Source organism: Triplophysa dalaica, chromosome 2 (genome assembly GCF_015846415.1).
Source record: "Triplophysa dalaica isolate WHDGS20190420 chromosome 2, ASM1584641v1, whole genome shotgun sequence".
Classification (NCBI taxonomy): domain Eukaryota; kingdom Metazoa; phylum Chordata; class Actinopteri; order Cypriniformes; family Nemacheilidae; genus Triplophysa; species Triplophysa dalaica.
In genome coordinates this window covers 6836870-6861611 of record NC_079543.1, presented here as the reverse complement: position 1 = coordinate 6861611, position 24742 = coordinate 6836870, and the positions used below count along the sequence as shown (strand labels likewise).

At 38.4% G+C, this 24742-nt stretch overlaps 2 protein-coding genes across 8 annotated transcripts in view; one reads left to right on the top strand and one right to left on the bottom strand.

Annotated features, from left to right (window-relative positions):
- Positions 1 to 5087, top strand: part of fam13a (family with sequence similarity 13 member A) — a 44821-nt gene extending 39734 nt beyond the window's left edge. For 5 of the 7 annotated variants that reach the window (XM_056763259.1, XM_056763268.1, XM_056763277.1 and 2 more), the window contains 8 exons: positions 56 to 137; positions 222 to 427; positions 964 to 1047; positions 1128 to 1223; positions 1833 to 1916; positions 2280 to 2476; positions 3328 to 3429; positions 3525 to 5087. In XM_056763259.1, coding sequence (XP_056619237.1) covers positions 56 to 137; positions 222 to 427; positions 964 to 1047; positions 1128 to 1223; positions 1833 to 1916; positions 2280 to 2476; positions 3328 to 3429; positions 3525 to 3639 — 966 coding nt within the window. In that variant the 3' untranslated portion in view covers positions 3640 to 5087. The remainder of the gene's footprint in view (positions 1 to 55; positions 138 to 221; positions 428 to 963; positions 1048 to 1127; positions 1224 to 1832; positions 1917 to 2279; positions 2477 to 3327; positions 3430 to 3524) is intronic. The other 2 variants (XM_056763286.1, XM_056763295.1) reach the window with 1 other exon arrangement.
- Positions 5088 to 5191: 104 nt separating this feature from the next.
- On the bottom strand, positions 5192 to 24642 carry herc3 (HECT and RLD domain containing E3 ubiquitin protein ligase 3). Its single transcript, XM_056763323.1, has 25 exons — positions 24531 to 24642; positions 22424 to 22742; positions 20867 to 21026; positions 19854 to 19930; positions 19562 to 19783; positions 19154 to 19245; positions 17472 to 17602; positions 17228 to 17382; positions 17000 to 17073; positions 16441 to 16565; positions 16063 to 16122; positions 14761 to 14872; positions 13787 to 13976; positions 13543 to 13706; positions 13361 to 13474; positions 13248 to 13271; positions 13076 to 13165; positions 12749 to 12919; positions 11465 to 11608; positions 10715 to 10881; positions 9108 to 9171; positions 8646 to 8728; positions 7293 to 7476; positions 7097 to 7199; positions 5192 to 6978 (listed from the first exon to the last, which is right to left on the bottom strand). The coding sequence occupies exons 2-25, from the start codon at positions 22647 to 22649 to the stop codon at positions 6770 to 6772; spliced, it is 3141 nt and encodes a 1046-aa protein (XP_056619301.1). The 5' UTR covers positions 22650 to 22742; positions 24531 to 24642; the 3' UTR covers positions 5192 to 6769.
- Positions 24643 to 24742: the final 100 nt, after the last annotated feature.

The window sequence follows — 24742 nt, the reverse complement described above, 5'->3', positions numbered from 1 at the left end:
TGATACTTTTATTAAAATGTTGACTGTAAATAGTAAGTGTACCGTTTCTATACAGCCTTCACACGGCGATAAAGCCGGCAATCCTGAGGTTCTGCGATGGATGAATGAACTGGCCAGGTTGCGCAAAGACTTGAAAGGTACGAATCTGACGCTTACGAAAATGAACGGATACGTAAGAATGTTGAACCTATAAAATGGTTTTGTGTTCTGGCTTCCCATAGATTACAAGCTGCTGAAGTCAGAGGAAGATTTGACGCCCCTCCCCCGCCAGCGCAGTAACACTCTTCCGAAGAGTTTCGGGTCACAGCTGGAGAAGAAGACCTCTGAGACCAAAGCGCCCAAACCCCCTGTGGAAAGCACATTGGAGACTGTCATGAACAAGCTGCAGGAGAAACGCAAGGAGGCGGGCCAACCCGACGAGATTAAAGTGAGGTTTTAGAAAATTTGTTTTTTGCTCTTTTGTTTTTTAAATGTCATAATTAAAAATGATTGTATAAACATTTTATACATTTATTTAACAAAATATTTAGTTGAGAAAATTTGAGAAATATTTAAAATCGAAAAATGTAGAATTTAAAAAAGGGCTGTCAAACGATTAATTGCGATTAATCGAATGCAGAATAATTGTTTGTGTTAACATAATATATGTCTGTGTACTGTGCGTATTTATTTTGTATTTATAACGGCATATTCATAAATGTATACATATTTAGGAAGTATTTACATATCTTTTGAATTATATATATATTATTATATTTAAATGTTTATTCATTTTTATATATTTTTTTAATGTATGCATGTTTGGTTTTATAAATACAAAAATTAAAAGGAACAGTACACCGACATGTATTATGTAAACATAAACTTTTATTCTGGATGCGATTAATCGTTCGACAGCCCTGTTTTTTTTGGCAAATGTCCGATAGATATTTTCATTTTTAACTTCTAAACATACATTTTCAGGAAATGACCCGCGAGCAGATCTCAGCAGAGAAGGTGGCTCTTCAGAAAGCTCTTCTGCATTATGAGAGTATCCACGGAAGACCAGTAAGTTTGCGAATATGCCTCAAAATAATACAATTTAAAAAAATGATGGCATCGATGTAACTTTCTCTTCATGTTTGAAGGTCACCAAGAATGAGAGGCAGGCCATGAAGCCTCTTTACGACCGGTACCGTCTCGTCAAACAGATCCTGTTACGAGCATCAGCCATTCCAGTCATCGTAAGTTCCGTTTCCGTTGGTTCAACCTCCTTTCTTCCTAGCTACAGGCAATCCTCATCATGTTTAAGCCACGTTTGTCGGTTGTATTCATTTTAATTCTGGAAGAAATCTCTACAGCATTAGTGGGGGGAAACGGCATTAGCTGTCGCACAATATGGGCATTTAGCCACAGTATTGCTGGGACTTGTTAGCGCCGCTAAGCCCGTTTTTAGCAAGAGCTCAAGATTGGCCTTTGAGGTCATATCCTGTGCTGCATATTTGCATTTCTTAAAATTCCTTCCCTACTTAAGCCTCTTACACAATAATTTCCCCAAAACATAAAAACTTCCATTTTGATAAAAGGTTCTGTCACGCCATAGAAAGCTGCATTCCTTTAGAGCCCTTTCCTCAGTTATTAGGATGTTTTTTGTTCCAAGTACGTATAATACATGCAAATACTAGTTCGATTGGTAGTTTGAAAATAATATGTATTATTGTATATACATATAAGGAGAGACCACCAAAAATATGAACAGACACATGGAAACGGAAAACCCTGCAACATGTATTATGAGTTGCATGAGTCCGTAAGGGTTGATGTTGTAACTTCATTATTAACACCCACCACAGGGCTCGCCCTCCAGCAAGCGCAGAGGCCCCCTGCTGCAGCCCATAATCGAGGGTGTACCAGCCCTGTTCTTCAGCGACACTAAGGTGAAGAGAGCTGTTACCGCCCCATCAATCAGTTATACAACTGACCCCAAAAGCCATCCACCCACTCACTACCCCGGTTTCCTCAATTAACCCAATCATGAACACAGCCTGTGATTCTTATGTGACCTGTCGGATACCCGAATCAAATCAGTAGCTGCATGGATTCATGCTGGAATTGCTTACATGAAATTGCTGTTGGGAAAATCTAATAGATGCTTCTCATTATACTAACACAACAGCTTGTTAGCTATTCGAGTGGGAATGTGTTGACTTGGGAACTTCAACGCTGATAGCAGAATGGTGTTGGTTGATCTTTGAGTTCATCTGAGCGTGAACTAACCAGCACCATCTGCTCTTTTTCAGGAGGAGGAAGAGGGCTCGGATGAAGACAGCGACACTAGGACACAGTTCACGGTCACTGATAAGCCGGAACTGAGCATGCTGGGATTGCTCGACCAGCTGGATGAGGACACAGACGGCTTTATCTCGCCTGTTGATGAACTGTCACCATCTAAGAACACTACGGACATGAGATTGTCCAATTTACACGCCGCTACCATGTGAGTGCTACCAAAGTCTGTTTATGGAAGTCGTGCCATTTGGCGGCCATGTTCGCAACGCCTCCGGGCAGCTATTTACATCAAAGCATCTCCACAATCCTATCTACTTGGTTGGGGGAATGCAGATATTTCTTCAATCGCATGTTTCCGATCGATAATTCAACATGACATGAATTGCATCTTAACTTTAGTTTGCTAAGCTTAAATAGGGAGAGCCCCGTCCCTTTATTGATTGACGGTCACGTTTTACTGGAAGGGAGGACTTCCTTCGCTAGAGCGGCCATATTGAGCATTGCATTCATTGCAAAGGCGCATCTTGTTAGTTCCCGTGAACCGGATGTTGCAATCGTTTTTACTTCCATATTTTGACGCAAGGGGAGGAGTTAACGGATGCGCGGCCCAAGCCGTCTAACATACATCATCTAAGATGGATAGTTATTACAGGACGGAAGTGCATTTTCAAATTTTAACTAAAGGTTATGAGGCCACACGATTTTGACCCAAATTGATGAACTACAATAAATGCTGCAATATTTCATGAACAAATAGGCATTGTTATTTTTAATTACACTGGGACTTTAAAATTAATAAACCTTGGTGCTATCCAACCCAATTCTTAAATTCTTACCGGTCAACCGTTGCAACACATCCAAAATTTGCAACACATCCACATTCCAATCCGGCCTTTGGGTATTGCATAAACATGCCATCACTGACATGCATTCACATGTCACGCTACATAACTGCAATGTTTGACAAAGGACAATCACGCTACATGTAATGAATTGCGATTGTTTTCATTGTCGCTGGAAGAATCTAAAAGTTTCACTCTCTTCTACACAAACACACAGGCCGGAACTGGTGGAGCAGCTCCAGGAAGCTCGTGAGGAGAAGAAAAGAATCCGTAATAACCTCCGGGAGTTCGAGGAGGAGTTCTTCAAGCAGAACGGCAGGTAAGGCCTTTTGTCCTCAGAAAGACTCATGTGTAAGATTAACAATCTACAGACAATCACATTAGTTTCTCATTCTACTTTCTTTGTTCTCATAGGAATGTGCAAAAGGAAGATCGCTCACCGTTGGCTGGGGAATACAATGAATACAAGCACATTAAAGCCAAGCTTAGGTTGTTGGAAGTGCTTATAAGTAAAAGAGGCTCATCCTAGTTCATCTAACGCTCATTGTGATCGTCCAAACAAGGACCAGACATTCGCTTTCAGAAGCAGCGCAGCATGTACAAAGATGCTTCATATTTTGGATGTCAGTAAACGCATGTTTCAGCAAAATCAGCTCTGCGGTGCCGTTATTGTTTCATCGTGCAACGAAAAGGACTTCTGGTTTCCGCTTCTCTGGATGAAGATTTGTTCTCGTGTACTATACGACTCTGGAATTAAAAACAATGAACTCGATTCCCTTTGAAACCCTGCTGAATGTCTGTAATATATTTCGTGTTGTATCATGTGACAGTTTGTAATGATTTTTAGATAGTTTTCTATCTTAATATTGACATAATATAGAAACAGGAGTTTTCCTAATCAGACAAAAGCTTTGAAGAACATTAAAGGCCCCGTGAACCGGAAGTTCCGATCGTTTAACTTCCGTATTCTGACACATTTATGAGTGAAAAGAAATTGTAAAGGAGAAAAATAGTGGGCGTGGCTTGTGTTTTTCACTGCAAATTGATTGGATATGTAAACACAATGGTTGCATTGATTTTGAAATGAAGTTGGCAGCAGACTGACAGTTGAAGGGGAGGAGTTAAGCCGTCTATTTTACGTCATGTCAGATGGATTGTCATTTCAGGGTGGAAGTGCATTTTCAGATTTAAACTGAAGATTTTAGGGGTACATGAATTTTATGTAAATGACCCACATTGATAAGCTATTTACTATAAACGCTGCAATATTTCATGAAAAAATAAGAATTATCATTTTCTATTTCACTGGGACTTTAACGTCTTACGTCTTAACTAATGTGTAGATAATGAGGACTGTGGCATTTTAAAACCCGTTTAAAGAAAAGATGACGGATGTTTGGAAGGTTTTCTGTATAATTTTATATAGACCCTGGTGACATATTTGTTTTATTTTTAATATTTATGTTTCTGAGAAAGTGCGTTGTTTGTACGTTCATAATTGAACATCTTTCTTAACATTGAAGCTTTAAACCATGGACTAAGCTAGAATTAACACGCATATAGATGATTAAAAAAAAACTAACAACCAAAACAATAAAAACATTGTTGTAATGTTCTGAAAACAATCGGTGGAACTTTGAGATACAAATGATTTGTTAATTTGTTAGTTTTTTTCCCGATCTAACAAAAAATGATCTCCTGGTCCTGACATTTTCGCTGTTTAACAGTGATGTGGGTTAAGCCCCCTTTACAAAGAGGCAAAAGCCAAGAGGCGTACGTGCAGTTTTGTTCTTGGCAGATGCAGATCCCGACCGAGCGAGCTCGTAACCCTTTTCTTATTCTCCAGATTGGAAGCTTGTAGTGTGACCTTTATTTTCATGGAACGTATAACGCTGATGGATAAAACTTAATACCCCGTGTACATTTTAGTACATGGTTGTATTTGTATTTTGTATATATAAAACTATTTTTTCTGAACTCTTGTTTTGTATTCTTTTCAATATATCTTGAACTGCTATAAAATATCATCAGAAAGGTCTACACTGCGGGGATTTGTGAAATTAAACGAGCACAACACAAGATGAGGCGAAATTATAATTTTATTATTCTGGAACAAAAATAGATAAAACAATATATTTCATTTGAAAGCTATAAAAGTAAATATACTTTACTAAAATAACAACGCATCTTTAGCCACTAAGAAGCCCTTGTTTGCATACATTGACAGAAAGGAATAAGTTGGATAAAAACTCTTGTGTGTGTGTGTGTGTGTGTATGTGACTTTCCATCATACAAACAAACACGTCTCATGCAGCTAGATGCGAAACAACATGGCTCACCACAGCAAACACATCACTGTGGTCCCTTACAGACACGTTTCATTCTCTTTGTCTTTGAACACATCAAGAACTACTGAGGAACTGTAACAAAGTCACTTTGATATTTTCCCCCAAGCAAACCAACAGTCAAACTTCTTCAGAAAGAAAAAGCAAATCAACCTTTCTGAGAGAGAACGTGATCAATTTAACTGAAAACTGATAGATTGAATGTAAAAAATAATGTGATTATTAGTTTATTCACATTTGTTGGATTAAAATGCAGATAGCCATAAATAAATCCCATGAAACGCACGCAAATGTCAACCAGTAGTTATTGCTGATTTCACACCTCTCAACATTATCTCAACTGAAAGCTTTCACGAAAAACTGCAAAAGATGCAAATATATATTTTTTTTAAAAGCAGCATCCACCTGCGGCGTGGCATAGTCACGTTGTGTAATGATTTATGTACAAAGGAAAGGAAAAACGAAAAATGGATTCTAGAGATATGAAACTGCATAATCTGTCCAAACTGTGCACAAAACACAGAACAAAAGTGATCCTTGTTTTTGTCTGGTGGGGTTCTGTTTTTTCTCCAATCTTGATCTCGGACAAAACCCCAAGGTGAAGGTTGTGGTGACAGCCTATCTTTCTAGGCCTTTAAAGGGTTAGCTCACCCAAAAAATAAATATTCACCCTAGCATCATTTAAAACGTTTAGGACTTTCTTTCACATGTGTAACACAAAAGAAGACACTGTTATTTGAGAAATGTGGTTTTGTCACACATGGAATACAATGGAAGACAATGGGGGCGGGTGTTGTCGAACGTTCTTATCTTCTTCTGTGTTTAGCAGAAGACGTGAGGGTGAATAAATCATTTTCATTTTTGGGTGAACTTTCCTTTTCTGGTAGTAATGATGAAAGGAGGCCATTTTGTGTTTCAACGACCAGATTTGTTCCAAAACAGTCTAAATAAAATGAATTTACACAATAAATTCAATATATTTGAAAAACATACAGAAAATGGAATATTTATTTTACACACTATGCCATCCTAATCTTCGATATTAGTTTGTCATTATTTAAAAAATAGAAACTTTACCACCCACCCCCCCGCGCCAAAAAACAAGAGTGAAAGAAACATTGTGCAACCAAATCAGCAAGTCACTCTGTAAAAATAGAAAAATAACAGATTTACTCAAATCATATTCGGTATGTGCTCGTCTGCGCTAAATACGAGAGTAGCGTTTCTTCCGTATCTCCAAAGGATTAAAGTGCAGTTCCAGCATATGGCAAGCAACCTCTCTGGCCGACTTCCAGACCATTCCCCTAGTCCAGTTCAGACCAGACTGAAGCCCTCATACTGCTCCACTGCCTGCGTGAGACGCTGGCGCAGGGTCTCTTTGGTCTGGTAGCAGGGCATGTCCAGCATGTTATAGCAGGTGTGAGCCACGGGCAGATAGTGCTCTTCAGCAGCGGTGGACTGGAGGACTATACGTAGACTAGCCATGCCGTGGATGGGGATGCGGTCACTGCCTGTCAGGAACACTACAAGAACAACAGGATTCGGTTTGCATTCATATTGCAAATCAGATTTTTGAACAAATTTCTATACAGGCCTTCTTTGCAGAAAGATCTATTCATATCAAGAATTACTTCAACTTACATAAGAACTGCTTCTTTTTCTCCAGCGGAAACTCATGAAACACCTCCCAGAACATTCCGACCGTTGGGTGGGAGGCAGAGAACTCGCCCTTGTAAGTTGCATTCTGGGTATAAAAAGAAATTGATGTTGATTTATACTGTGTGGATTTTTCGTGTCTTTCCAAACATGTTTCATATCACTTTGGTAAACGCGAGACCTTTTCCATCTCCTCCCAGTTGTAGTTGTTGTTGCCGACCACCATGGCCATGAGTTCAGAGGGCTGGAAGAGAGAGAGAATCTCTCCACCACAGACCTTCAGGAAACCGCTAGAGAAGGCGGAATACTGCTCCTGTACCGGATCGGTGAATACATACTGCAGATACGCCTGAACAAACTCCTTCCTGAGAGTCAAAACGCCAACGTACGGTCAAATTTTTCATGTTGATAATTTAGTCCTCTCATATCGTCCCTGTCAGACTGAAATCTCGTATAGGAAATGAAAAAAAACAATACATTTTGGGAATAATTAAACACCGTGGTGTCAAAGTTGACAAGTTCTTTTAAATACTTTTTGTTGGTTAAATATTTGCCAAACCCACATTGTTACGTGAAGGGTGAACAATTGTAATGATTTTTGAAAAAACTAAAAATCATTAAAAATGAGAAGCAAGGTTTCTGTCTGACAGCGAGAAAATATTAGTTTAATTATACGGTATTGCAAAAGTATTAAATCAAATAATACAAATAAATCATTCTATTACAGTAACAGCACATTGGACCTTAAAGATGCACAAAACATGATTAAGAATACGGAGACAGTTTTGACTATTCCAATAATTTATGTGAAGGCAAATCTTAATGCTACAGCATACAATAGATTTCTAAAGAATTGTGTGGTTCTTAATTCTAAAAATCGTCTCTGAATGTAAGCAAATCCCAGCAGCTATGTTGCAACATCAAGTGTAAATCCTTCCCAGAAATGTGTAAGCCATAACAAAGAAAAGACATAAAGCTTGTGGGTTAACAATTAAAGTAAATGTCTTCACATGTGCAGTATAATGCATGATATGACTTACTATAAACTGTAAACATGCATCACAGAGGCCGTACCTTGACAAGAATACTGAACTCCACATCAATACTGTAAAACCTCTTTACCAAATTAGGTCAATGCACGTATTATATCTCTCTCTCTCTCTCTCTCACACGCATGCACATACACACACATCTGAATGTAAAGTTTGGGTAAATAAGTGAGCATGGGTTAACCAAATTCTTGTTAAAAAAAATATATTATACATTCATGCTGTAACAATATCAATACAATATTATAAGGTAAAAAAACAAGTAAAACATCAAGTTTCTTCTCCCATAGTAGTCTTGAAATGTATCTTGTACCAAACAGTACAAAAGCATTGCAACAATGTCTGGAGTCTGTTGAATTTTGCAATTCCGTCCCTCCTCCACCCATGCACTCTACCACACATGCATGCAGGCACGCACACATGATGACCTCTTTCAGCTGTTTATTTAAAGAGACACACACGCAAAATAGAGTCGAGAAATGCACCTGTTTGTTTTGTCCACAGCGATAGTCTTTCCTCCCTGCACCAGCTCTTTAACCTCTGTGATCCCATAATACTTCCTTGTAATCTGTGGAAACAATCATTTCATTTCGTGAGTCAGTATTTTGATGTCAAATAAAATCAAACATCAGTAACAACATGTACTGTAAGTCAGATGCACATCACTGGGAAATTCACACACATCATATCAATGTTTACAGTTATACTAATATTAATTATTATATATTATATTAATTAATATAATAATACTTGAATTCTTTTTGGATAAAAGTGTACTGAATAAATAAATGTAAAATCTGTTTTGAGCATCGTAGAAACAAGAATAACATTTCATATACAGTGTGTCTGGGTGATGAAGAGAAAACTATGGATATTATTTTAAATCTACCTCAAAATGTCATTTTAAGAGGTCTTAGAAAACTAGAAAGATGTGTTTGATATCTTACTGTAAAGTTCAGACAGAAGGTCTCCTCAACATCGCCATCAAAGTCCAGCAACTGCTGAAGACTCCTGCAGAGCATTCAGAAGAAACATTGAGACAAAACAACAAAATAACATATTTAGGTGTAATGTCCCTATAAGAAGTCTTCTGTTGTTTTGTCTCAATGTTTAAAATATCTTTGTCTTAGAATGAAGTCACAGTGGTTTAGAACAGTGTAAACGAGTAAATGACGAATGAATGTGTGTGATGTTTTTATCATCATCTCGTTTTATCTCCGAGTCATGGATATAAATGGTCAGATGTATAATCACAGTTGAGAGGACACCAGCTGCAGGATATAAAAGCAAACCTCAGGATTAGCCTTCGCGAGGACACACAACATATCCTACTTATAACAAATGACAGTTTTTTCCTGTGACATTAGTAGACGTACAGTATATAAACCATGACTGGTTTGGAGTGGCGTTGTAAAAAAGAAACTTAAATCAATATAAGAAGATATTTTGAAGAAAGTTGGTAACCAAACAACGGCGGCCCCCATTCACTTCTATTGTATGGACACAAAACCAAAGAGGGCCGTCGCTGTTCAAATGATCTTCTTTTGTGTTCTACGGAAGAGACAAAATCATACAGTTTTGAAATGACAAGAGGGTGACTGGATGATGACAAGATTTTTGGGTGAACTTTCCCGCCACAACTTTTAAAATAATAATGGACATAATAAATAATAATAAAAAATTATAATAATAATAAAATACATTTTCCGCATGGTTGCTTTCGTAAGGTTTATTTACGTCTCAAATGTTTCAGGCACTATAAAGAACAGCCTAGCAGCCGAGAGAAAACACGTTTCCAGACTTGGACTGACTCTCCGTTCTCTGTCTGCAACCAATTAGTGGCCCGATGTTGACTCACAAACCCTTCAGAACAGCTTTTTGGGTGGCATTTAATTAACCTTACATAAAAACAACTTGTTTATGTAGTGCAGAAAGAGACCAAACGGTTGAAAAAGGTTCCTCTTGACCGCTCTGTGCAGACGTTGATTTCCCAGTAAAGCCTCAGGGGTCAGAGGAACTCTATTGATTTGACTTAACAAGGGCTGTGATATAGTGACCCGCAGAGTGTGGGAGGTCTGGATGATTCGATTAGAGACCGAGACTAACAAGAGCCGAGTGGTACGAGTTTAGATACACACTGTTCCTCAAGAACTGTCTGTTTTTAAAGCTGTGTGACTGGTTGAGAACAATGCTAGTAACGCAAAGGTCATGGGTTTGATTCCTAGGAAATGCATGTATAAAATATAAATATAAAGGATAGTTCACCTAAAAATAAAGATTTCGGCATCATTTATCCACCACAGGATCTGTATATAACACTTTCTTCTGCAGAACACGAAAGAAGATATTTTGAGAAATGTCTCAGTGGTTTGGTGTCCATACAATGGAAGTCAATGGGGGTCAACGTTGTTTGTGTTCTGCAGAAGAAACACACTAAAACAGGTTTGAAAAGGCATCTTGACCTTTGACTTGAAAATGTGGACAAAATATTCCTTTTTTGGATGAACTGGCCCTTTAAGAGGAAGTCGGATGATGTCAGCATTGTGCGTTATACCTGCCCTCCGTAGGAGAAAGCTCTTTTAGGTCATCAAGCGTCGGCGAAACATTCAGAAGCTTCTTGTAGAGCACCAGAGGAAAGTGGAGGTCCACCACAGTGGAGTTATAGATGGCCAAACCACAAATGATTCCAATGAGGTGAAACCAATTGTGCTCCACAAAACACTGAGATGTAAAGAAGACATTGATTATGAATGCAAGCTTTTTTTTAAAAAATCACTCACTTAAAGGGACAGTTCACACAAAAATACAAATTCTGTCATCATTTACTTACACACGAGTTGTTCCAAATCTAACCAAACAGTTCTTTACCGCTACTGACCATAGTAGGAAAAATGACAATGGTAGTTAAAAGAACTGCTTGGTTACCAGCATTCTTCAAAATATCTTTCGTTGTGTTCATTGGAACAAAGATTTTTATACAGATTTCAACTCGAGGGTAAATGAAGTCAAGTTTATTTTTGGGTGAACCGTCCCTTTAAGGATTTTAACAATTTAATTTCGCCTAGCAATCAGGGAAATCAATGAACCCATTGTGTAGAATCACATGTTGTGTTTTGTAAACATCATGCCATGAAGTAATCCAACGTCTCAATAATATTCTATTGATCATAAACGCTGTCTTATTTTGACATTAGCAATATATCCCAGGTTATTATTATCAAACCATTAAATAACTGAATGAATATTTACTATTAAATCACTCAATGTATCGAGTTTAGATATGGAAACTAAGGCCTAAACTCACTTTTTCAGAGAACCAGAGCAGATTGGAGTCGGTGTACTGCGTGAACATGCCATAGATGGGATCCATCAGCTCTTTTAGAAGGAGCAGGAAGAACTCCTTAGTTACTCCTCCAGCATCTACAGCTTCCTCTCCATCAAAGATGACCTATAACCATCAATGACTGTGTGTTATTATGGGCTATGCTGTTAGAAAAAACCTCAATTTAATCCAATTCATTGCAGAACTAATAAACTCTCCAGAGCATTGAAGGACCATCTGATTTTTTGAAGAGCGTTCGAAAATCACAAGTTCATCTGATCAATCTGATTGGTTGGCTTCCCCACAATTTCTTTCTGCAGTTTTTAACAGAAAACTGAAGGTGTTTACAAGCTACCAGGCTGTGTTATGAGACTCTAGCCAGATACCAAACGTAGACTGGAAGTAAACTTCGGGCCAGGCAAGTGTTAAAATAATGCCGAAAAGATTTTCAAATTAGGGAAAAATCGCGTGAGTATAAAATCAAATTAAGTTCAAGTAAAATAAGTTGATTTGAGCGATATTAATTTTGTGAAGACGCAAGTCAAGTATTAAGAGCAAGAAAACATGATTTGCAACATTTTTGCAACGCTGCAAAGTTTTTTTACAAGCCTTAACATAAAATAAATACATTCTGTATTCTTCTGGCTGTATTTTTCCATGCTTTTGTCTCTAAATGCAGTTTGTAAGCAAACAATTCAGGCGGCTAACAAATTTAGCTTTAACTGTTCTCGCACAAATCTCTTGTCATGCTTTGCTGTCGTAAGCAGGTAGGTGGATATATTGTTTAGTAACCAATTGTAACACGGTTCAAAGTAGGGAAGGATGGAGACGGGAACCGGCGAACAATTAAATAAAGTTTAATCAAAAATAAACAAAACAACACGGAAGTAAAAGACCGGCAGCCACCTAACGGTCGACTACCGGCCACAAGAACATAAACACAAACTAAACACATGACCCGGTCCTCTCTCTTCAACAGTCCCGTCGCACGTACTCTTATGCTCCAGATTTCCTCTGTGAGATATACGGGACCGGTGTGCGCACAGCTGATTCCAACTATCACTCACGCCACCGGCCCCGCCTCCCGTCCCGCCTTCCTCACCACACCAATCAAGTTCATTTTGTAATCGATTAAGGTTCTTAATGGAATTTACAAATTGCGCCTTTTGTCCTCTTTCACAAATCTTACCCTAATTATTCAAGTTTCTGTTGCACCATTTTTTTTCCATATACTTCTCATATAAAAAGAATGCAAGCTTTACAAACCTTGAGAGGCTTTTTCAGGTCTATATCGTTGTAGACGGTGAGCTCCCGCAGAGCGTCGCTGACTAAATGATTCCTGCGCACGTGAAGCACAAGAAAAGGATTCCTGGCCAGCAACGGTTCCATGGTCAAGAGCATGAAGACGTTGTGCAAGTTAGCGCCGCTTACTGCCATCTAAACAAACAAACAAAGATAAACTCACTGAACAATGGAACAATATATTATTGTAGTGTATACCTCTATGTTAAAAAAACACACATTCAAAACTGTTAAAGTTATGAAAAAGGGAAAAAAATCAGATCAGAATCTAAACCGGGTTGTTTTCAGTACCTGCATCTGGAGCTCGGCATCCGTCTGCAGCACGGTTGTCTTGGCTTGAGCGTTCAATAAGAACGGATAGGCACATAATGTGACAGAACTCTGAGGAAAAAAAGATTCACGTGATCAAACAGAGACCGTCACGACTGTCCAAGAACCATCTCAAATGTAAAAGCAAACGTACCTGCACCGGAGGGTATCGCATTTTCTGTAAGAGGAAAACAACGACACGTGACTGTTGCATTCAAGGTTATTTATATTTTCATTTTTTTATAAGCAAAGCGACACTATACGCACAATATCGGCTTTACGTAGAAACCATTTGAGGTAGTCTTCCTGGATGTCCACCAGGCTGGCGATGTCAGGGATGTAGAAGTGGTTGTATTCAACACGACGGGATTTCAAGTTGACCTGCGGCAAAACGACACTTAAATATTGAGCAGTGTTCAGGAAGTAAGTGTTGAGGTTTGCCAAGATACCTTGTGCAGTTTCTCCAGCAGTTGTAACGCAGCGCTGATGTAGCTCTCCAGAAACACGGGCATCAGGAGCGCTCTCCCACCAGCCAACAGAAATACCACGATGCTTTTATACATCTCCACTAACCTGGAGAACACTTCACAATCCATCAGAGACCACCAGTTATCTGTGATAAAGAGACAAGGCCGGAGGTGACCACCTTGACATGCCAAGCAAACGGCTTAAAAAGAATCAGGAGCATCATACCGAGCACTTTGCTAGGGTTGGCGTCCAGTCGGAGGATGGCCATGGCGAGAGGGATGGTGAGAGAGATGTAGTTTTTGGAGTCTTTGAGTGCGGGACATTCCGACAGGATCAGGTAGATCCTCATGGCCTCCACGTCCGGAGGAGAGCAGGGCAGCTGAGGGATCAACAAACTCTCGAAACTCTTCGTAACCTTGAAAAACAGTTAAGAGATATACCATCAGATTCGTGTGATTATGATTTATAAGATAAATGTGCAACATGGCAGTGTATTTGTTTCTAAATTACGCATCATTCATATGCATCATTTATCAATGTACCAAAGATGGAAATTTGGTTTTCCACACAAGGATTCTCATGTACATTTGAAGAAATCAACTGAAGATTATTTGATCATTTTAATTATTTTGCAAAAATCGTGTCTTTTTATTTCGCTTTCCAATTAATATCAATCAAAACTGCAGTTGGTTGTTTTGATTTAGCCAATAATAACTAAACAAAACATGATAAAATAATAAAAAACATGATTTCTAATATGTTTTAAAAACAATGTTATCTCATTTTGGAACCAGACTCTTCATTTTGTGTCTTTTAAAGATCTATTTTACAAAATTTAGCGACACCTAGCGGTGAGGTTGCGAAATTGCAACCAATGGCTCACTCCACCTCTCCTCCTTTCTTTCGAAGCACTACATTGGCTGTCACAGAACTAAGATGTCGTCACGTTTTTGCTTCTTTGCCGAAGTTGATAACGTATTTACGAACACGCTCTGTAGAGCAGTTTGTCTGTTTAGGGCTACTGAAGAAACAACATTCCGAAATCCATGTAAGGGGACCCGCAGTGTAGACAGAAACAGACATAACGCTTCATTATGTAGGCTTTTTATATACCTCTGAAGACATAGTTATGTTTATTATATAGCATTTCTGTCAATAGATCTGAACCAGATCTTAACCCGACATTATAACGCACACACCTGCTCCAGAAGTCTCGAGAAGGTCGGTTTCATGAGAGTTTCAAACAGCAGTCGGACTGCATCGAAGTCGATGCCAGGGACTTTAGGGTTGGTTTTGAAATGGCCATCATCACTGGGATAGAAACAGGTTAAACTTTTACTTTCAAACATTGTCTTGACCCTGTAAAGCCGTAAAATGTTTGAAACAATTAAAACTGCAACAATTGAAACAATGACTGTGCTGCTTTCAAAAGGTTACATTCTTTACATATAATAATGTAAAATCAGCTATTTTTGTCAATAAAACAATCCTTTGTTAGGTCCCTGCGTGAAAACCAGCGAGACAAATAAACAGAGCACCGGCTCTTATGTCTTGAATCTTTGGTTGTGAAGGGATAAAGGGCGATCACGCTGTGGGCGTCAATACAAATCTGCAGGTGCGTAAATCTGAGGCGGAACTCTACACACAAGCAAGTGTGTCAATCATCTTCGTCCTGTCCACGCGAATGACTCCCAAACACATTAAGCCAAAGACTGACCCCAGAACATTTTCGAGCCATTTGGTTGTCAAACCAATTTGATCCATTTCGTTTTGATTCCATTGATCAGGTTTAATCCAATAAAAATGGATTCAAACCATCTGATCCGATAGATCGAGTTCATTTGGTTTTAACTCAATTCTATTCCATCAGTTTAATTCAATCGAAACAGATCTAATCCCATTCAATTTGATCATCTCAACTGATTTAATTTAACACCATCTAATTTGATTCGTAAAAATAAAGCAGGACAGAAAATAAACCTAAAAGAATCTTCATCGAGAAAATGATTATAGACAAAGGCACCGTATGAGCACTCAACCTTTTGGCCCATAACACTCAAGTCTGAACGCTCGCAGAACCAGTTGCCGTTTATGTAATCAGATAATCTCTTGAAATGTTCTTGCCCAAGATTATCGACAGTGTACGCTAGCAAGCACTGGATCACGCACAAGCAGTCTGAGGGACAGCTTTTTCCATCAGACTATCAGGCTGCTGAACACTCAGAACTCAGAACCTCTCGGTCTATACCATTCACCATGCACTCCACCACCAACACCACCGCAATTTTTACCAACTGGACTTCAATGTAGCATGCAATGCATTTTAACACAATAACACTTTAACACAATAATACTCTGACAACATCTATTGTCACGTGCACACTTTAAGACGCTCTGTTTTTTTTGTTTGCTGATGTGTTTACAAAGAATTGGTATCTGGCATTAACTGTGGATCCATCAAAAATGATCAGCTCTTCATCGGGAAGATGTGAACAGCTCACCTTTGGTCCAAGAAGCTGGCGTTCCAACAAGCGGTCGAGGACAACAGGACTATGATGTCACTAGATGAAAGAGATGGATAGATTAGAAATCAGCTGTGAAATTTGTTTAAAAAACTGTTTTTAATCAAATCGATTTTCATTTTGAAAAGAGATATTCAGAATATTATATTTTAACAAATGTAATAACTTTCATTGCATTTGAGATATGTTTATTCATTTATAATGCGTCTATACTGTGAGCAAATCAGCAATAACTACAAATTAAAAAAAAATCTCTTTGAAAATAAAGCTAATATTTAACATTGTAAGATGATGCACCGTTTGCTGAGCTTTTAACCTGACTCTATTTACTGCCTACCAAACAAACGACAGACTCACTTTGTGATGCTTGAATCGCAGTTGTCGTGGAGTTTTATCCTCCAGCTGTCCAGACTCTCAGAATTAATCACCGTGATGCTCTTGGTGGTATTCATAATGCGAAAATCCTCGGGACAACACGTTCTCTGTTCCCACACACACACACACACACACACACACACACACACACACAGAAATATAACAACATACCTACAGCACAAACCAAACAAATGTTGTGTCCTAGAACAAGTCCTAATTTCTAATTACCCTGAACAGCGACTAAACAAAGAATGTAATTAATCACCCAACAACAGCAGGTTTGTTTGCAATGTAGTGTTTCCATTATAATGAGGGTACAGCGCCCCCATGTGGACAGCAGGATGTACTGACCATCTTTCAGATAATTACATGGTTGCTTAAACATTCATCACAGATAACCCAATAATGTGAGCAGGTAGGTTGTATAAACACGGCTAATACCCCTAAGGAACATAGTCATTTGCATAAACCTATTAAAGTACTTTAATCCCCTCTGTGTTTTACATCTCTCTGATATTACTGTGATAAATGGCAGGATTACCTCCTTGTTAGACAACAAGAGGAAATTGTGATCGCCCCCGCTGTGAATTTTACTGATGTTGTAGCGCTCTGCTTCTGCACACAAAGAAGATATTAAGTTCACTCGGCAGTTACGTAACAACACAAGTGATTTGTTCAAAGCTATTCTTCAATCGGAAGCAATAAAGTGTCATTTGATATCCTCATCCGTCAACGTTATCGTGTCTCACAATGGGATGGCTGCACATACTTGTGTGTGTATTTCCAGTGCACAGGGGATGGTTGTTGCGGACAGGAAGTGGGCTCTTGGAGTTTCCTTTGAGGCCGGTCCCCAGCTGCCCCTGGGCGTTGCAGCCGAATGCGTACAGCAGACCTGTGGAGGGCACGAAAGCCAGGGTGTGATGCCTGTAACGCACAAAGAGAAATACATGTGCCTATGTGAAAACTGATAGATCGACAGACAGAGGCCATCAGATGGATTGTGAAATTCTTACCGTCCACAGGCGATCTGAGACACCTCAGTACCCATGAGCTCCATGACTCGGCGTGGAAGAGGCTCACTGTGTGTGGAGTCGTGGCCCAGCTGTCCTCTCGAACCGTTTCCAAATGTGAACAGACCTCCGTCCTGAAGCGAACACAACACAGCAATGACCAAACTCAGGCATGAAAACCCAAAATGTTCTATTTCTACATCTTATATTTGGTCACACACAAACTAACTTTACTCTCTTGTTAAGATCAAAACTGACCCAAAAACAACTTTCACATCTTTATGAAAAGTTTCCTGGTTTTATTTTTAAACCTCGAGTCTTGAAAATAGGCAGCAAGAAAATAAATGTATATGGTAAAAATGTTTCCAGATATTTTGTATATTCTATTTCAGTAACTTCTGGAACTAGAGCTTTGTTTTTTACTTTTTTTATTTGGATGCATCTATGAAAATAAAATAATTTTATTTTAATTTACTGTTACGTCATGTAAAAATGTTTAAGTCATGGTAAAAAGGTAAAGTACAGTAAAAAAAATTTTTTATTTAAAACAATGTAATCAAATATTTACGTTACCTTTTAAATTGCTTTACTTTACTTTATTTTACTTTACATTAGTTTGCTTTACTTTTATTTAGGGCTGTCAAACGATTTATCGGGATTGAATCGCATACAGAATAAAAGTTTCTGTTTACATAATATATGTCTGTGTACTGTAATTATACATTTTGTATTTTTAAACACAAAAACACACACATACATGCATATATATTGAGGAGAAATCTAAATATATCTATTCATAGTTACCAATAATTAAAGAAAATTATATAAACTTTTATACTTTTTAATATATTTTTTCTTATGAATATGCATTTATGTGTGCGTATGTGTTTATTAAAAGAAAATGAATATGCACAGTACACAGACATATATTTTGTAAACACAAACTTTTATTCTGGATGTGATTCATCGCGATTAATCGTTTGACAGCACTACTATTATTTTTACTTAAAAATCATTGGTGGTAAAAATGTGAGTAATGAAAGCAAATAACAATTTCAATTTGAATGATTTATATATACAAACATGGGGTTAATATAACCATTAAATCATTACTAATCATGCGCTTAATAGGATGGTATAATATGGAAAACTATTAAACTTTGAACAATTGACGTCCTTGTTCTTTATTCAAATAGTTTATTAAAGATGTATTAAAAATGTTGTATTTATGTCGAATTGATGTGTTTGGAGTGTGAACTGAAGCTCAGCTTTAAATTTAATTTAAGACTTAAAGGAGGCTTAAATATAACACACCACGTAGCTGCACAGCACAGAACATCGACTCCAAAATATTACCACAAGAGAGGACCAAAATTAAAAAAAACTTGAAATCTTTTTTTGCCTAATTCTTGTGGGTTTTTTTGTATACAAGAATAACCCCCATATTCCATTATATGCTGTTGTTTCCACTTTTGACAAATAATATCGTCTGATAAATTCCTTACATTTTTAAGTGTTTTGTCCATTTTGTAACATCAACCTCCCATTTTGATGTTTTGACCTAACCCATTAGCACATAAAGGCAAATAATGCACAAATATGCCACCCCAGACATCACATTTGGCCACTGTAAAACGACAATTGGTTTGCATTAGATGTTCATCTACAGTATGTACGTAAGGTACCTTAGTTAATGCAGCGGTATGTTCCTCTCCACAGCTGATGAAGACGACTTTCTGTGACCTCAGAAACTTTATATGGCAGGGAACAGCCCGATCTATGAGATCACACACAAGAGAATTGTCACGGCCTGACAATCGTGTTGTCCGTTATATTGTCCGCTACAGTGTCATTTCACTAAAAATCATGTAAGTCTGCTGTCTCGCTCATGGCCCCTTTTCCAGAGTGTTCCCCTCTCTCTCTCCGTATGATCGCTGTCCTAAAAAGTAAAGCTATAAAGGCAGATTATGAGCTTAAAAAATATTGAAGGGACTGCAAAGCTATAGTTCCTAAAATGTCTGAAACGAAAACCCTATGTACACCTGCTATTAACACCCGTGTGGACCAGACTGTCAACCATCTTTCAGCTTTACCTAGTTCATCATCGAGTCCCAGCTGCCCGGCGCTGTTCCTTCCCCAGCCGAAAACGGCTCCAGAGAGGGACAGAGCGAAGCTGTGATCTCCTCCAGCGCTGATCTGAGCCAGTGGAATCCCACCCAAAGATTTGAGAGGCTGGGGGGACCGAGTGCTCGGCTCTCCCTTCCCTAAACCCAGCTGACCACTGGCGTTCTCACCCCACACGAATACCTGACCGTCTGAGGAGAGCAGTACCGTCAGAATGGTGCAACGACGAGATGCTGATAGAACAAATGAATCCGTTCTTACCTTTTGAAAGTGCTATACAATGTTGGTTGCCGCACATAACTTGTGAGATTCGATGTTCGCCCAACTTTTTGATCAACCTAGATAGAAAACAAGAATGAGTTGGTATATGTAAGGGGTAATGTACTCCGCTTCGGGTCCCGATCACACTGTCGGGGCTTATTTCTGCGATAACAACCGGCGGCTTGTACATTATGCCACTTATTACATAGCTAGTTGCCACATGAGAAAAAAATAGACAATATTTTTATATTTGTGACACTGGATCACAAAACCAGTCTTAAGTAGCATGGGAACATTTTTAGTAAAAGACAAAAATACTTATTAAATGATAGATTTTTCTTTTATGCCCAAAATCATCAGGATATTAAGTAAAGATCATGTTCCATGAAGGTATTTTGTCAATTTCCTACCTTTAATATATACAAACTTTATTTTTGTGAGTGGATGGCCTGCCACAGTGCCCCTGATCAACATTTTCAAAGGCAATTTTCTCAATATTTAGATTTTTTGCACTCTCAGATGCCTGAGTTTTACAGATTCCAGATATTGTCCTTTTCTAACAACTCAATATTTTTCTAACAATACATCAATATTTATTCGGCTTTCAGATTTTGTAAAAATCTTAATTTCGAAAAATTGACCCATAAAACTGGTTTGTTGTCCGGGGTCACATTTTATTGGCTAATTTTTACCAAATGCTGACCTTCCAATGTCACAAACAGGCAATTTGGTTTAATCATTTGTAAATATAATGTCATATAATGTATGTTATTTTGAGAAATATTTATATTTAATCTGTCAAAAACCGGCAAAATGATTTGCTGCATCCGAGTTACTGTGTTATTAGTTTTGAGAGGTTGTTATCTGGGAATAACGAAACTGCAAATGGCGCAAATGGCCAATCAGAATCAAAAAATCCAACGAGCCGTGTAATAAGTCATTTTAACATACTACTGTTTCATCGAGTGTAAAATTGTTCTCGTGGTCCATAAAGAATCAATTAAATGTTAAACCTGGGCACACGAACCGCCTCCTCGGCTGTACCCAGACCGAGCTGTCCTCCTTTACCGGAGCCCCAGGCAAACACCTGACCCTGCTCATTCACAGCCAGAGAATGAGTCTGACCACTCGCCACTCCAGCTATCTTCTGGGCATCCAGAGATCCAACCAGCTCTGAGAAAGCCACACAAAATAATCATTAAATACATCATAACATCATCTTTATTTCAATGTGGATATTTGCAAGTGACCTGGGGCACTTGCAAATTGTTTGTTTTTTAAAGCAGCTCGTGCCAGGGCTGGGAATATTTGACTTTGTTTAGCATCGACATGCCACGTCAAATAGTCTTTCAGTTTTAATGGAAGAGAAAGCAAAGAAAATCCCCTTCGGTGTGTGTGAATGTGGAACAATGGCATGTTAAATAAAACAAAACACAATCGAAAATTGATTTTCAAAACCAAATCGAGGCTTTCCGAACTTTTCAGTAACATAATGACAGGGGTGAACCTGAATTTCTTTCAATTTCTTTATTGAAACATTTGATGCTCATTTTAATTCATGCATGCATAACATGCGACTGCAAAAAAGACCAAACAAGCTGCTTAAAATATTTAAATATGTTTTTCTATTACAGACACAGACAAAACATTTTTAACCAGGGTTTCTAGATGTATTGTGGCCGTCACAGTCGAATGTCTGTTGAATTTCAACAAAATCAAACCTCAGGAGTGACATAAAGCCATCCAACAGCAATGTGTACAACTGACAGCATGACAAAACACATAAGATTATCACATTAAAAATAATAATACAATTTTCTGAACCTGTCCTAAATGCATGTACAAATATTACTGTTGTGTTGCTTAAATTGCATATTAACTTGTTTTCTTTGCAATATTTGAGGTTTAAAAAAAACAGAGCTTGTTTTCTGTCATTTTGACCTGTTTCGCCAAATAAATCTGCAAATGAATGCAAATAAAGTATTTATTATTATTTGTTAAAATTGTAGTTCACAGAATGAAACAAACGTGATCCTTTTACCTAATCGTGTACATAGAAAATGTCATTTCTGAAAACTGAAAATAATTTTGAAGTGGTCCTTTAATTTTTTTATGGCTTTGGTCGTGCATCCATGGTAGCCCCTCATACCGAGACACTTACACTTACACAAACACACACCCAGAACAGAGCCTGCTATTGGATAAATGGCAATTGATAGCTTTCATTAACACCGGCTTGTGAGAGAACCGTCTGCTGCTTGGAATAGTTTTCTTATAAACCGGATTAGCAACCATGAAGTTGCAGTCACCCCTGTTAGTACAATATGATGGAACAATATTAACATAAGCAAGCACGCAATGATTTTATAGGACTGTCCATGTCACATGATTGCTTCACTGTATCATCCCTGGCAACAAACAAAGGTTACACAGAATTGTTGACTTGGCATACAGTCAACCGTAAGATCACATAAACAATTTAGCTAAAATTTCCAAATTTTGCTATGTGGTTGCTAAGTCTTGTGTAGTCTGCTATGCAGTTGCTAGGGTATTGCTAGGTGGTTGCTTACCTGGTCTGGATCCTCCTTTTTCATGGCCCAGCTGACCGTGACTGTTAGAGCCACACGTGTACACACTCCCGTCATGCAACAGGAAGACCGAGTGGTGGGTTCCGCACGCAACTTCTTTAAGACCCCTCCCGTCGAACATGCAACAGCTCCTCGGCTCGGCAACAGTCACCTCCGACACGCCGATTCCCAGCTGACCCCAAGAGCAGCTTCCCCAGCACAGCATCATGATTCACATATACAAGAGACACCGATGGAACGATCCGGAATTAGGAGCTCCTAGGGTATACAGCCTTGGCCTCTCCGCCTGTAGACGACAGACCTGGAGAACAACAAACAGCCCGTGATGAGAAAAAAGATTTATATCTCGAGAAGCAAACAACTAAGAGGGACAGGAGGTGGACACACCCCATTCCTTCTTTCATACCGAGCGGTGCGTGTGTAAATGACAGCGAGTGAAGACGGCAGGGACTTGTGACGTATCTTAACAAACTACCTGGTGTGGTTTTATAGAATTAGCAATTCCAATGCCATTATGAACCATTATTTGTTTTCCATTAAAGCCATTACAAAATTCCTTTATGTGGTGTGCTTTGGGTCGTATTCCAGTAGGATTTAATGGTGTTGTGCAAAATAACATCCCACCAATAGATCCCAACACATTACATTACCAGTAGAGCCTCACAGACTCCTTATAAACAACACAATTCCTATTACGACCTTTAAATCCATTAGAATGGTTTAGGAGAAATTCATGACGAGATGGTTAAATGAATGTAGATTGTAAATTGTAGGTAAAATAATCTACATGTGTGTATAATTGATTAGAACTCTTTGTTCATGTTGACTTTTAAATAGACTTGGGTTGTCATTTCTGAAAAGGATGCATTTGGGCAATTCCAGCGTTATGTATTTTCAGTCCAAACTTGAAATATAAATTCTCAGAAAATGTATTTATATCCAGAATATTGAATCATCTGTTTATATTATACTAAACCGACTAGACATAAAATAAAGATCAGTCTACGCATGTGAGAAAATTCATGAGTTACGGATGTGACAAAGAAGGACACGCACTTTTGAGGGAACCATACTTTGTGGGATTTCGGTGAATGAGAAAGTACTAAACAGATGAGATCATTCTGCATATATGGAGAAGGAATGGCTGTCTATGGAAATATATCATTTTCATCTGCCAGGTTATGAGGAATATGGATGTTACGGATGTGACGATTCCGTTATAATGGGACAATCAAACTTTATGGGTATTTAAACAACCAAATATTGACATCTGACCTATCAGTACTGTGACAAACTGTGGAATTGTCCATTTGTGAAATTTCTTGGTCAGTCACATGACACCTAAGCAAATGATTCCTTTTCATTTAATCTCACTGATGTCTAAGACATGAACTGACATGTTCGGTCAAATCTCTTGAAAATGTGAAATATAGGCGTAACATCCATATTTTCAAGCACGCGCTCTTTACATTACTCAAACATGACGCATATAATGAAGGTTACGTGTGAAAACATACCGAGAAGCCTCCCAAGACAGCATCATAGGGAGCATCACTTTTCTCATTTTAATCATGTCTCTTGTGACCAAAAGCTGTTGCCTTTACGAAAATTAACTAAATATGCACATATCTCACATCCACAACAACCAATAGTTAACTCATGGTGTTTGTAACACTTCGTAATATATAATACAACCTGCAGTCAATCAACCAAAATATTATTTCTACAATTGTACTACAATAAAACCATTGTTTATTCAGTTAAGGGTGGGTTGGCATCACTGGGTTTGGAAACACATCCCGACATCATGTGTCGGATGATGAGCTCGGCCTGTAGGAACAATCCTGACACATTACAGTCTCATTCCTCATTAACTTTAACCAACCCGTAACGTTTATAATCACTAACACATCCGATAAAACTGTCGTTTCGGAATTAAACTCGTATCCTCGATCGTGACATCTGCGATATAATAAAGCATAAACAAACTGACACATCGCACTGACAGTCACGCAAACACGTCTTCTGAATACCGTACAACAAATACGAGCACGTGCTAAAATGGGTCGTTAAAAACAAATAGTGTTACCTGGTTAAACGCATTTCGTTCCCCGTGTGTTTTGATCGTATATTCGAGAAATGGTTTCAGTTCAAAGGTTCCGACAAAAACAAGGAAGTTACGACTCAGATCAGGGGCGTCAATGATCACGTGACTCTTGTCAATCCGCACTGACGCCGCTGGCCGATAGAGAGCGACAGAGTAGCTTTGTTAAAGCACAAATACTTGTTGATAATGTAAAA

Coding starts and splice junctions, on each gene's coding strand:
- herc3 (XM_056763323.1), bottom strand. CDS start 22,649: ATGATGCTGTGCTGGGGAAGCTGCTCTTGGGGTCAGCTGGGAATCGGC. Junction 17,074..17,227: donor CACTGGAAATACACACACAA/GTATGTGCAGCC, acceptor CTTTGTGTGCAG/AAGCAGAGCGCTACAACATC. Junction 8,729..9,107: donor CCTTCTGTCTGAACTTTACA/GTAAGATATCAA, acceptor TTGTTTCCACAG/ATTACAAGGAAGTATTATGG.